The following is a 12846-nucleotide window of genomic DNA, read 5'->3' as shown; positions in this document are numbered from 1 at the left end:
TATGTTCACAGAACAGTTATATCACAAAACACTATAAAGAGCATCTGTCTTCTACACTTCTACACTGACTGTTACTGAATTTTCTTAATGTTTTATGGCATTTTTTTTTCCTTTGACATAGAGAAGGACTTCAGCTTTATTTTACATCATAAATGTTTTATGCCCTTACATTTCAGGGCACTTGACATGCACAATATCCTCGAAGAACCTATGCAAAAAGGAAACAGAGATGGTATGTGCTATTGTTACGCACTGAATATAACTAAATACAGCACTACTGTTGTTTCCTGTTTGCACAGCTTTAAGAAAACAAATCTGTAATCTCTCTCCTTCCAAATCTTATAAAACATATCAACCAGCCCACCAAAACGTTCACAAGCTTCAAGACCTCTTTTTTTATCACATTTCTTCAATTAAATCTATCTTTTGTCTCTGGGGACCTCGAAAGTTACTTTCTAGTGAAAAGATAGTATTCATCATCCTAAAACAAATCTGGGAAAAGCAAGTATGAGAGAGAGAGAATTTCAGACTGAGCAACTTCATTACAAACATTCTCTCTATTGATGCAACTACTTCTACTTTCTAGGCACAGGATAGGAAATTCCCTGCTAACCAGTACACAGTTTTTTCAGCAAAAGAATGTAGCCTAATTACAGAGCCTAATTACTAGTATACAGTGCTATTCAGCAGGAACAAGACCAAACATGGGAGTTTATCTTACTTAACTGCTATGATAAGTCTTCTGGTAACGTGGTAATGATGAATCCCAGGATACTTCACTGTATCCAGAAGGTATCTGGCACCGAATATATTTGTATGGACTCAATCTTTAGAAAAGCACTGTCTCCAAAACACGTCTGGTAGACAGTCTAGGTACCTAAGCATTTTCTCTACCTGAAACACTGACTGAACAGCTACTCCTCTCAGTCTCATATAATTACTACATAGTTATGTTGCAAACTGGATTCAGTTAAAAAGCACAAATAAAAATTTGCATGTGCAACCACTGGCTCAGCTTCTAAGTTGGTATCCAAGAACAGCTCCAGCTCAGAATCAAAAGTTCTATAAACATGTCATAAGGAGAAGAACACACTGAATGTAGTAGAAGAAGCAATGTTATTGCAACAGCATGGGATAAAAAGGTCAAGACAAAGAAATACTGTGTGCAAAACATTTTAAGTATGGGAAAACCTTTGAGACGCTAAAGCAAATTTTAGCCTAATAAAAGAATGTTTTGAAGAAAATCCAAAATATTCCAGTAATAAATGGGGGGAAAAAAACCAGATTTTTTAAAAAGGCAAAAACAAGCTGAAATTAAAAAAGAATACAGGGAAAAAGCTACAGTACCTCATCCCCCATCTGTGGTACAAATGGGCACCGACGAGGAACCGTGTCTGTAATCCAGGCTGAAGGCAGCCATTCTTCCAGTGTCAAACCATTTTCTGCCAGAACTCCTACAGCCAGCCTCTAAAGAAAATGCACACAAGATAATATGAGTAAAACAACATTTAGGGCAGCCCTGTGTTTTGGGAAGTGCTTTATGAAAAACTGACTACCAATTCTCTAATATATTTCATGTAAAAAGGAACATGTCACATGAAGATAAACCTGGTTTAGCCAAAACCAAAAGTACAATTTAAAGTTTTTTTTTTAATAACAATCTTTTGTAATAATCATTGAAGTCTCATGCCAACTTAAAGATGTCATTCTCTTGAACCAATTAGATGAAATATATACAATAAAAATTGCTAAATCTTAATTCAAAAGCTGCATGTACGCTTTGACTTTTAGCTCTCTTTGTATTAAGAATCCATCTAGCAACAAGATCCAGTGAACAGGTTCTACACTTATCCTTCTCGTTCCTTCTCCTTGTTAAAACTATGTTTTAAACCACCATCCCTCAAAGATGACATCCAGGAAACAGTTAGACAACTCATGAGGACTGGAAATCATTCTTGATCAGGCCTGGTCTGACTAGTGAGATGCTGGGTCTTAAGCTGAAAAAACCATATTCAGGTTTTGTTCTTGAGGAGGTAAGAAGAGAATGGGAAAGAATCTTTTTTGAGTTTCATGTCTGTCACTGGATGTCTCTGTGTAACAAAATAAGGAAAAAAACCTTCTGTATTGGTTTCTAAAATACTGACCAGTTTATAAAAGCTTTTTAATCAGATGTCCTCAAACCTTCTTCCTGAGAGTCTGTTAGTCTGCCTTAACATAAAACAACACTCTTTGATCTTCCTCTGTACTCCCTCACTCCTGTACTAATTTGTAGATTGACTGTCGCTGGAGGGGGATTAGAAATGGAAGCACCATTCAAGATCTTGGCAGCCAATGCATTAATAGGAAAAAGACTTTCTTTCTTTAATCCTTTCTTAATTTCTATAATTTTGTGCCTAGCAACAAAGATAGTTAGTACTACTTTCCTCTTTCTTTCCAGTGGAAAGACCCAAGTTTGATTCAGATTCAGGAAACAGGAAGAACTTTATGCCAGTAAGACTATGAGCTCTCTGTCTAGCAAGGCAGTAGAATCTCTAGCACGAAAAATTCAAAGATTTACCTGTCAGGAGTAATGGGTATACTTAATCCTACCTAGGCTCAGAATGAAGAGATGATTTTCTGATACTCCTTTCAGCCTAATATTTTCTTCTGATTCTAGAATGAAGGTCATTTTTAAAATATGAAATATTTAAGTCTGACATTTTTGGAATCAAAGAGTTCCATCATCACAATAACTGGGACCAAAATAGATGCAAGTCCTCCTAAGACACTCAGTTTAGTTTTAATCTAAGAGAAAATGCTAGGTTGTTACCTGATTTTATATTTTAGAAAAAAAGGCTAAACTAGGGCTTTCACCTCTTTAAAAAAATATATATTTTTGTGATATTATACCATTTTCCAATTTTAGACTGTGTAAATACCAAGATACTATTAGTACTGATCCTATAACTAAGGACTCCATACAACAAACTAAAACTTGTTTAATTAAAGAGTAAGACTGCCACCTAACATCCTGTGTGACTTCACTGAAGGCTTTTAATGATAATATGCTAACATGCATTTTGGTTGTTTCATCACCCTATATCGAATTGGAGGCAAAATGATGAAACAGTGATGTTGAGGACTAGTCAAAACTCCTGATCTTATAAAATAAACCAAAACGTGCTTATTTCATCACTTAAATGATATAGTTATTTCTTTAAGTGTTGCAAAAATAGAAGCTTTGCACTTATGAAAACACTCGGCATCTATCGAGTGTAGATCAAATCACCACTGGTCTTCATAAAGAAAGATCTATTTTTTTCCCATTGAACAACAACAACAAAAAAACCCAGCAAATATGTAATCAAAAACACAAAAATAACTTAAGTCACTGAAAGTTTTCATGAGCTGACCTAAAAAGGAACTACAACAAAGCTAACAAAACCCAAACAGACAATAAGAAAAATGAAATTCTACTTGACATAGTTGAAATATAGTTCAAGTATCAGACATTGTGAAATCAATAGAAAATGACATGATTGTGTAGACCTGAGGAGAAACTGCAATTAAATGGGGAGACTGTCAGTACAGATGAAAAAAATACAGGCACACATAACATTAATACACCTCTCTAAAAGAAATTTATGGTCCGAGATAACATAGTGTTAAAGGACATTTAAAGTGTTCCTTAAGTGAAATGCTAAATGTTTAGAAAGCTTGTAATTACAGCAATCTGTTGACTTACATGAGTCAGTACTTCTTATTTATTACTGGTAAAATACCTGTTTTAAATTAACATTACTGAATCAGTCATCCAACTCTGTCAAGACACTAAGAATGATCATTCTTCAATATACAAAATGCATCTAACCTTCTGTTTTCTCTCTTTGGGTTTTCTCTTCTTTGGTGATGTTGATGGTCCATCTTTCTCTTCGCTCCCTTTCTTCCTTTCCTTTTTAATTTGCTTCTTTTGTTTTTCAGGTCCTTCCTCATCTTCTGAACTACTTTCTGCTTTTTTTGTTTTAAGTTTAGGAATTTTCTTTGGTGGCTGCAGATTGATTCCTGCATCTGCTGTCCAGTCAGAATAATCACTAGAGTAGTCGCTACGTTTGACATATGAAAGAAATAAAGAAATTAAAAGCTAGAAGTACACAGGTCTATATAATATAAGCCAGTACAAGATTAGAGTTAGCAGTCTAGAAAACTACAATATTTTAGAAGTTTAGAAGTAGTGCCTAAAAACCTATATTCTAACTTCAATTTAAATGGTAGTAAAAGAAAAGCTTTGAAATCACTCAGTCTTGTAAAAATCACATTCTAGCATCACTAGAATAAACCCACTCATAACTTGGTCAGTTCAGATGATACATTTTAAATTCTGATATTATTCTCATGTCTTATGGCTTTGAAGAGCTTTGAACTGAAGTTAAAAAAAAAAGAATTGTACTCAAGAAGAAGCTAACGGCTTGAAACAACCTCAGTCTTTGCTTTAACTTCAAGCTACAGACCAGCAGAGATGTTCACAAAGCTCAGACTGGCACCCAAAGGAAACTGCAATTACATGCCTGCACCTGCAAAGAACAGCCCTCCCAAAAACTACTGGGAAATACTTCTGCTGATAGCAAACAAGGGTGAAACATTTCCTGAATTTTAAGTTAACTAACAATACAGATGAAAACAAAATCCTGAAAATTTTAAGTTCTCTGCCATCTTCTAAATGTACATTTTCGTTATTGCTGGTTGTTTGCAGTAAAGATAAGATTCTATAAAATGTGTAAGTAGAACATTTTTCTATGAGGTATACTGTCACTTACCTAGAACTGCCATCACTGTGCCATGCTCTTTCATCATCTTCTGATGTTCCACCACTGGCAACAACTACTTCCCCTTCCTAACAAAGGGCAGAGAGGAGTTGGGATGGACAATGACAGGAAAAAAAACAAAGCATTTTCTTTGGAATTCAGACTTATTTAGATGAAAGGAAATAAAGTATTTATGCAGAGATGCATAGTACACAGCAATATTTTTCAACACACAGTCGAGCCCCTAGTGCTTCTCAATCCTGATTTCAAAAGGCTAGCTTACCTCTAAAGAAAATTATTTCCAAAAGTCTTTAATGTAGAACTTCTCTATTTTTCTTTATTTTTTTAATTACTATGAAAGAAAATTAGGATGAATGATAAACACCCATTTCTCCCACTGTAGCTACACAGAAACACAGGCTGCAAGGGACCTCTAGAGGTCATCTTGTTCAGCCTCCCTGCAGGTGACCATACTAACAGGCTATACAGGCCATACTTTTAGGCTCACCAATCTAGGAAAGATTTAATACTGCAGGCATTTATTTTGCAAAATCCCTTTTGTCAATTAATTTTTATGCAAAACTGAACACACACAACTGCACATGAAAACATGATTCAACATTGATTTTTAAAGAACTGAAAGAAAACGCTGAGTTTTAACTAGAAGCTTAATTAGCTGAAACAGGAGCTTAACAAACAGAAATGGAACTGAGGATCTTACGTCTGAGGAACTGTGTCCATTTTCTAACTCTTCAGCAGGCCTTGCAGGTTCTTCTACTGCGTATCTTGTGCGGTAGTTGTGCTGGTTAGCTTGCTGTTTTCTTGAGTCACTAGTGTCTAGTAAATGATCATGAGAATGGTTCTGTAAAGACATGAAAATCAAAACAGATTATTTTTGAGTATATATCTTATTAGTACACACGATTTCATTTAACATTTGTATTATAGGAAGCAACCTTTGCTGTAGCTAGACAATACAAGTTTCAACATCAGAAAATTCAAAACAAGTATAAAACTAAAGCTGTCTAGAGGAGAACAGATTCTTTGGAGAACTCAAGCATGTCTTTTTTTCCATCTAAAGGGTCAGATCTGTGAAAGACACCACACACTAATGCATCCATTAGTAACAGTCATCTCTATACGCTAAGTCAAGGCTTTTAAACGGTAAGACGATGCACAAAAGGATTCAAATGAATGAAAGTCACTTGTAAAGAATGAGTTCTTACGATCTTAGAAAATGTAATGCAAACAAATTGCTTTTTGCACTTGAACTATGTAACTCTATATTGATCTCCTATTCTTATAGAAATTTAAGTGCTATAAGCTTGATTTCAAGATTTCTGTTGTAATATTTTTGGCATGCATAGTTGAGCTTCAGGCCTGATCACTCTCAATGAAATAGCTTCTGCACTCATTCCTAGATGCCACGAAAGGTGGTATGCTCCTCCAGTGTTCTCTTTCTTCCTTAAAGGAAATCTGATATCTATCAAGTGCTGATATAGTTGAAAAAACAACATCAGCAGAACTGGAACAAACCACAGAAAGGTATTAATATTATCAGAGCATTCTGGTAGGACAGACAGCTTGTAGCTATTCCTCTCAGACTTTTTTCTTCTCGAACAATGAAATTTTGTTGTAGGAAGATTTCATGAGGTTTGTATCACCTCACTTCCACAACAGAAGTAACTGTTATTTTATGCTGCCCCTGTTTAAGACATCAGCCCTCGTGAAAATTGACGAAGTTATTCTGGGGTGGGCCTCACCATCCCCAAGTCAAGATCTGCCCCCTTGTTGAGGCCCACACAGTGTAAAGAGTAAAAAGTTTCCAGCCCTAATATAATATAATTATATTAATAATTAATATAACATCCAGAAAGGGAACAAGCTCTGAGTACTGCAGTAATAGGGACAACCTCATCAGAAAAACTCAGACACTGTAAAGAAAGCACAGACAGACAAAAAAAAGAGGGATGAAGTAATAACCTCATCATTGGAGGCTTTCAAGATGCAGTTGCGAATGGTGCTAGGTAATCTCATCTAGGCTCCCTTTTCCAATGAAATGTTGGACCTGATGATTTCTCAAGGTCCCTTTCAGACAAGGTTGTTCTGTGACTTTGTGATCTTTCCTGTCCCTATATGATGAAAGTTGGTTCATAAGGTTAAATTTTCCTCACTAAAAACCAAAAAACCAAAAAACAAAAAAACCCACCCACAACTTCCTGTTAAAAAACACAGTAAAACTTGACTAAGCAGCTATGATGTGGCTTTCCTTAGTCAAATGCAGAAGCCTGATAGCTAGAGCTTTTTTCTTATCCACTATGTTAGAAGATGCATGCCTTTCTCAGGAATGACAGCACCCATCCAGCTGGGTAGTCCAGCATGCTGTGCAATTCCATTATGGTTTCTGCCGCAGTGCACAGGACCAACACACAGCACTCTGCATTCTATTAAGTGTGTGTTTCTTTTATTCTGTCCAGTGTATTCAAGCTGGGGAAGTTACCAACGTCTTCTTGAGAAGCTGACAGCACAGCTGCTTGAAGACGCTACTAGCAGGACTGCTTAGCAATCAGCATTTCAAGATTGCCCAGACCTTTGAAACCAGCAGCACTCCTCCTGGACTCAAACTGGCAGCACACACCAGATCTCTTTGGGCTGCTGTGACCTTACCCAGACCAGCTCTAAAGCAGCCCTTAGAATGCCTTAGACCTAGACTGCTCAGCCCATCACACAGTACGTTCTGCCCTCAGCCTTCTGGGGCTGCTCACTTCTTGTCAGGCTCTCAGGATTGATTACTGACGGGTTACAAAAGCCACTGTTACAACTTCTTTCTGCTACTTTCATAGAATACCCCCTAGGAATCACTGCTTTTGTATAAAGCCCATCCAGCATCACAAAATATTTTATGAAGAACTACTGACAACAGAAATGGGATTGGCTAAGTCCAATGAGTAAATGAGTAAAGTATCCTCTATAACAACAAGCATTAATTTTGCAGAAACTATGGTACAACTACACTGAATTTGCTTACATGTCTTCTCTATAGAACTAAAACTCCTAAAAATTCATACACCAAATTCCACTCAGAAATAAGATTTTTCAAATGGTTATTATAAAATGCCTTTATCCTAGTTATGTTGGAACTATGGGTTGACTGAAAAAAAACTGAGGTAATTTGCACTGCTCTTTGGAAAGAGTTCAGTTCTTCTGACAGTTTGGAGGTTCACAAGAATAAAAAAAAAAGAGAAGAATCCCCCATGGAGGCACCCATCAAAGCAAGTAATACCACTGTTCACATATTGTATCAGGGTGATGCCAAAGGGTAACAAGCTTTTTTGGGAAAGATACAGTACCAAAATAAGAATTTTAAAAAGTTGTTACCCATGAGGAACAAGATCACAGAAAGGCTGAGGTTGGAAGGGACCTCTGGAAATCATCTCAGTTAATTGCCCTGCTCAAGCAGAGACCAAAAACGTATATAGCTTTCACATCCTGCCAAAACAATTGCAGTTTAACGTCATTCCTATTCAGCATAGCAATGCCAAAACTTGATGAGAAGCTGTAGGTGAGGCAGATTCTCAATAATTTGGTGATGATTGGGTGGCAGTATGGTAAGATTTTGAGTGGAAAGAAAAGGTAGTAAAAGCTGTTTTGTTGTTGTTGTTGTTGTTTTTTGCCAAAATGGAAACTATGACCAAACTCGTCAACAATGGCTGAGGGAACACAGCTGATAGGTCTTTTTTCAATAGATATTCCAAAGAAAGAGTTTGAAATTGCACTCTCAACTCTAATGGGAAGTTAGAAAATAAAGCCAAGATTACCTATGATTTGAGATTCAATCATCACTCTCACTCTCTCTGTATACTTTGATGAACTGTTACACATGCTGACAAGTACCTTGTATCATATCCAAGGCTTCCATTCACTATTAGAGCACATCTATTGATACATTAGAAACTACAGCTTCTGTCAGAACAATTTTTCTGTGAAATACAAGTGATGGTATTTCCTGTATTTGAAAGGCACAGATACACATCATCTGGACAGAGCTGAAGGACTTCTTAACACCATTTCTGAAGACCCACTAATATAGTGAAAACTGAGAGGTGTCCAAGAACTTCCAAATTAAAGCACCTCCTTCTACTGTCCTTAAGACCTTGACTCCACAAGAAGCACAGCGTTGCTATGGGCTATTATGAGCGTTGCAGAAATCTTGATAAGCTATAATATTGTTTCTTTACCAGCAGGATGTGCTCGGAGAATCATTCCTCCTCTCTTACAACAGGAATTAGCCTTTACTAGCAAATTAAGCAGCAGTAGGCCACAAGCAAGTGTCCAATATTAGAACCCCAATATCAACAGATGCTCACAGCCTTCTTAAGACAAAGAAAGGAAACTTCGGGTTGTGGTTGTTTTGGTTTTTCTTCTTTGCCTGTGTACACTTTTCCCAATGTTATATTTGATATGCTATAAATTTAAAAAAAATGGTCAAATACTAGACTTTAAGCAAAGCTACAGATATTATTAAATATATTATTCACAACTAGCTTTCACCACACTCTGGAATAAAAATGTGTAATAAGACTTTGGAATCTCCTTAAAAAGTTATTATGGATGCTGTCTGTTTTTCCCTATCAATCTATACTTTGGCTTGAAACCCAAAATGCTACAGTTGGCTCCTGCTCTCCTTTCCATTTTTTTTTCTTTGATATTTCTGAGTCATTTTATTAAGAAAAGAAATAAAATGTTACTTTATCATTATTATATGACAAACAGAAATTTCACAGATTGATATAAAAATAGTATTTCCCTCTGCACAAATATAAGTGAAATTTAATGAGAACAATGTTTAACCTTTTTCTAGATTAGCTGATGTTACTGTAGAATGACATATATTCTACAATTCTTTACGCTGTAACTTTTAGGCTTGAATATTACTGGAAAGTAACGTTTCCCCAATATTATGCTTAAAGTGATCCCCATCTTCTTTAGACCATAAGCTCTCTCACAAAACTCTTAAGAATTTGCTAAGCTACAAAAAGGGTTGCAGTCTCAACATCACTGTAATATAAATTACAAGGTACGAGTATCAAAATCTGCTGTTTCTGAAAGATCAGAAAGATTTAAATGGTATTTTCTAGTTCTATCTTCAAAAACACAAATTGTAATTAAAGCCACAGGGTGACTGTAAAGAATCGCAACAGAAGAGCTGCTGAGTTAATTTCTATTTAAAAAAATAAAAAATACCTCACTACAGTTTTTGAAATAAGATCATTCTTGCTTTGCTTCCCTTGCCCTTCATTTTATTACTGACATTACAGAAGAAGACAAATTCAGATGACCATTCCTATTGTTTTGACTCTACAAAGCAAGAATGTACTCATGCTAACCATACGCAGCAACAAAAATTTCTAAAATCACAGCATTTTATCTAACTGGAAAACTTAGTTGGGATCAAGCACCATTTTCTCCCTGCAGATCTGCTTATTTCAGGTCCATTTGATATCTACTTACATCTGAATCCCTCTGACGCTTATTCAAATGATTTTAATTATCATTATGTTTCTCATCATCTCAAGTCCTCCAGTAAGAAAGATTTAACAAAAAACAAACAAACAAACAGTTTTCTTTTCTGAAATTTCATAAAAAAGAAGTATCGTGTGGTATCAGAAGGATTTCTGTAAATGGTTACTGAATTCATCAAGAATTACTAAATGGAAAACTTCACATACTAAAACACAGAGACCGTGACTGTCTGCTCTTTCCTCAGAATAAAGGTGGAAAGTGCCTAATGGGCTGGCCAAGTTACCTTACACATAACCTATACATTCTGGGCCTAAGAATCCAGATCACAGATCTTTCAGACCCGAGATAAATGAAGAGTACACTCTTCTCTAGATTAACAGAAGAAAATGATAGAAGTTTGTCCTAAGCTACATTTTCCTCTGTAGGGCTGTAAGAGAATAAATATCTACAAGGAATACACGGGACAACATCTATATTCTTTTCTTTCTTTCAAAGATGTAATAAATGCAATTGCTGAAACTAAAATTCTAGACCAACTAGTCTACTCTACTGCTCTTATGCTCCAGTGATATTTTAAGAGAATTATAAACCAATTAGAAATACAAGGGTAAGCCAGTAGAAATTCTCAGAGGATAGACCTTTTGACTGAGCCGTAGGCTTACGTAAGCAGGAAGAAACTCTACAATTCAGTATCAAAATACATCCCCAGTTCAACTTCATTAAAATTAGTTAGGCCCATGTTCCATTGTTCCTGAGAGAAAGAGTTATTAAATTTTATGATATTCTGCCATGACCACCTCCAAAACCATGAAGGACAAACAGCTTCATATCTCTGGATACAAAATTTGGCAGATAAATTGCAGGAAAAAAAGTTCAATTATTATTGAGCAAATACTTAATTGCAAAGCATGTAATTTAAATGCAAGAAATTTGAGAAAGAAATTGAAAGCAGAACTCAGCATCTGAAATTTATTTCAGATTGCTTTCAGTATCAGTCCCTTACTCCCCAAGAACGTTAATTATATATCACAGGAATTAAGTGTGTGGTCAATAGCTGCGCAGTGTTTATACATTTGCTTTCTTAGATTTTTCCACATTTGACTTCATGATTTTTACTTTTCAGTGGACAACTTGCAAGCAATCCTGGAGACATGTATTTTCCTAAATCTTAATTATAATCTCTTTTAGAATATTACAGAAACCAAAGTACGCATTCTCCTTTCCATTTGTTTAACCTTTACTTCTTTCATTACAGATTCTGGTTGGTTATTTAGCTTAAATAAATGCTAAATTATTGGTTGGTTATAAGAGCATAAAGAGAATGTGATGCACACATAAAATTGATTTCTAAATTAACAAGATGTAAAGTCATTTTTGCAAATACAGAATATGCAGCCTTCATTCTCTTACTGCTATAAAGGCTGGTAAGATTAATTTTTTTTCAAAGGTTTATGAAAACATCAAGTCAATTATGGTAACGGTTTCATTTTTAGCACAGCCTGCTCCCTTCTAGTTCTTCTTTCCCCTTTTACTCTTTTCTGAAAAATACATCCTGGGATCAGCAAAATGCATGATTTAAGAAATACCACAGAAATCTGTGTAACGCTCATTAGCCCAGCAAGACAGAAAATACCCAATTCTTCAATTGGAGACTAACTTAAGTCATAGTTCCTTAATGCATTTAAGTTTTAATTGAACGTTTCCACAGAACACTATGTCAAACTCTAGACATCTGCATCAAGATGTATTGATCAACAGTGACAGCCACCCTACAGCAAAACACATTCCCAGATCTAGATTCATAACGCTTCTCATGCGGGGGAGTTCTAAGAGCATTCTCAGATTATTTAGGGCATAATGAAACATCAGTATGGACATATGTCCTCATTCTGTGGAGGTAAGCAAAATCTCGTACCCTTGGCTTTCAAAATTAAAAATGAGAATAGTTATGCAAACTCATGTGGCCCAACAAACAGCATTTATTTTATGCTTCTTACTGTGATAAAGTACAAGCGTTTGTTTACCTTAGAGAAAGTAGGTATTTTGTTCTCTCTCTGAATGTGACTCATTACGTGTTTTCTTTTCTCTTCTGACCGATACACCCTTACTTCTTCTTCTCCCTTCGCTGTTCTCCACTCTTCCTGCCTACTGAAAATAGAAAATTAAGGTGTTAACCTTAAAGCAAAAATACTACCACTTCTCTACCAAGTCATGGAATAAAACGTTCAATAGTTGTGACATGCTTTGAACAGTCATTTCTTTGTGTCAGAATTGGCTTCAAAATTACCCTTTCCAGATAAAGACTTCAAGTGGCAAGAATTGAGTACGTCTGTGTTCTGTTCAAAGGACATCCGATTTAACTATTCCCAAGGCTACTAATCTAAATTCAAAGGCAACTTTCTTGAAAATATACACAGAATCTAAAAAACGTAATTGAAAAGTACCTTTTCTTGGTTGCTTACAAGGTGCCAATTTCTGAATCTAAAGAAAACCTGCACCTTCATACATCAACACAGTATCTATATTAATTATCTTCTCTTGA

The 12846-nt window shown here is 35.7% G+C and overlaps 1 protein-coding gene across 1 annotated transcript in view; it reads right to left on the bottom strand.

Annotated features, from left to right (window-relative positions):
* The window catches only part of PHIP (pleckstrin homology domain interacting protein), a 92672-nt gene that overhangs the window by 25038 nt on the left and 54788 nt on the right, over positions 1-12846 (bottom strand). Inside the window, 5 exon segments of the mRNA XM_031552556.1 lie at positions 1348-1467; positions 3851-4082; positions 4794-4870; positions 5503-5643; positions 12329-12452. Coding sequence (XP_031408416.1) covers positions 1348-1467; positions 3851-4082; positions 4794-4870; positions 5503-5643; positions 12329-12452 — 694 coding nt within the window.

This window comes from Meleagris gallopavo, chromosome 2 (genome assembly GCF_000146605.3).
Source record: "Meleagris gallopavo isolate NT-WF06-2002-E0010 breed Aviagen turkey brand Nicholas breeding stock chromosome 2, Turkey_5.1, whole genome shotgun sequence".
Classification (NCBI taxonomy): Eukaryota; Metazoa; Chordata; class Aves; order Galliformes; family Phasianidae; genus Meleagris; species Meleagris gallopavo.
This window is presented reverse-complemented; position numbering and strand designations above follow the sequence as displayed.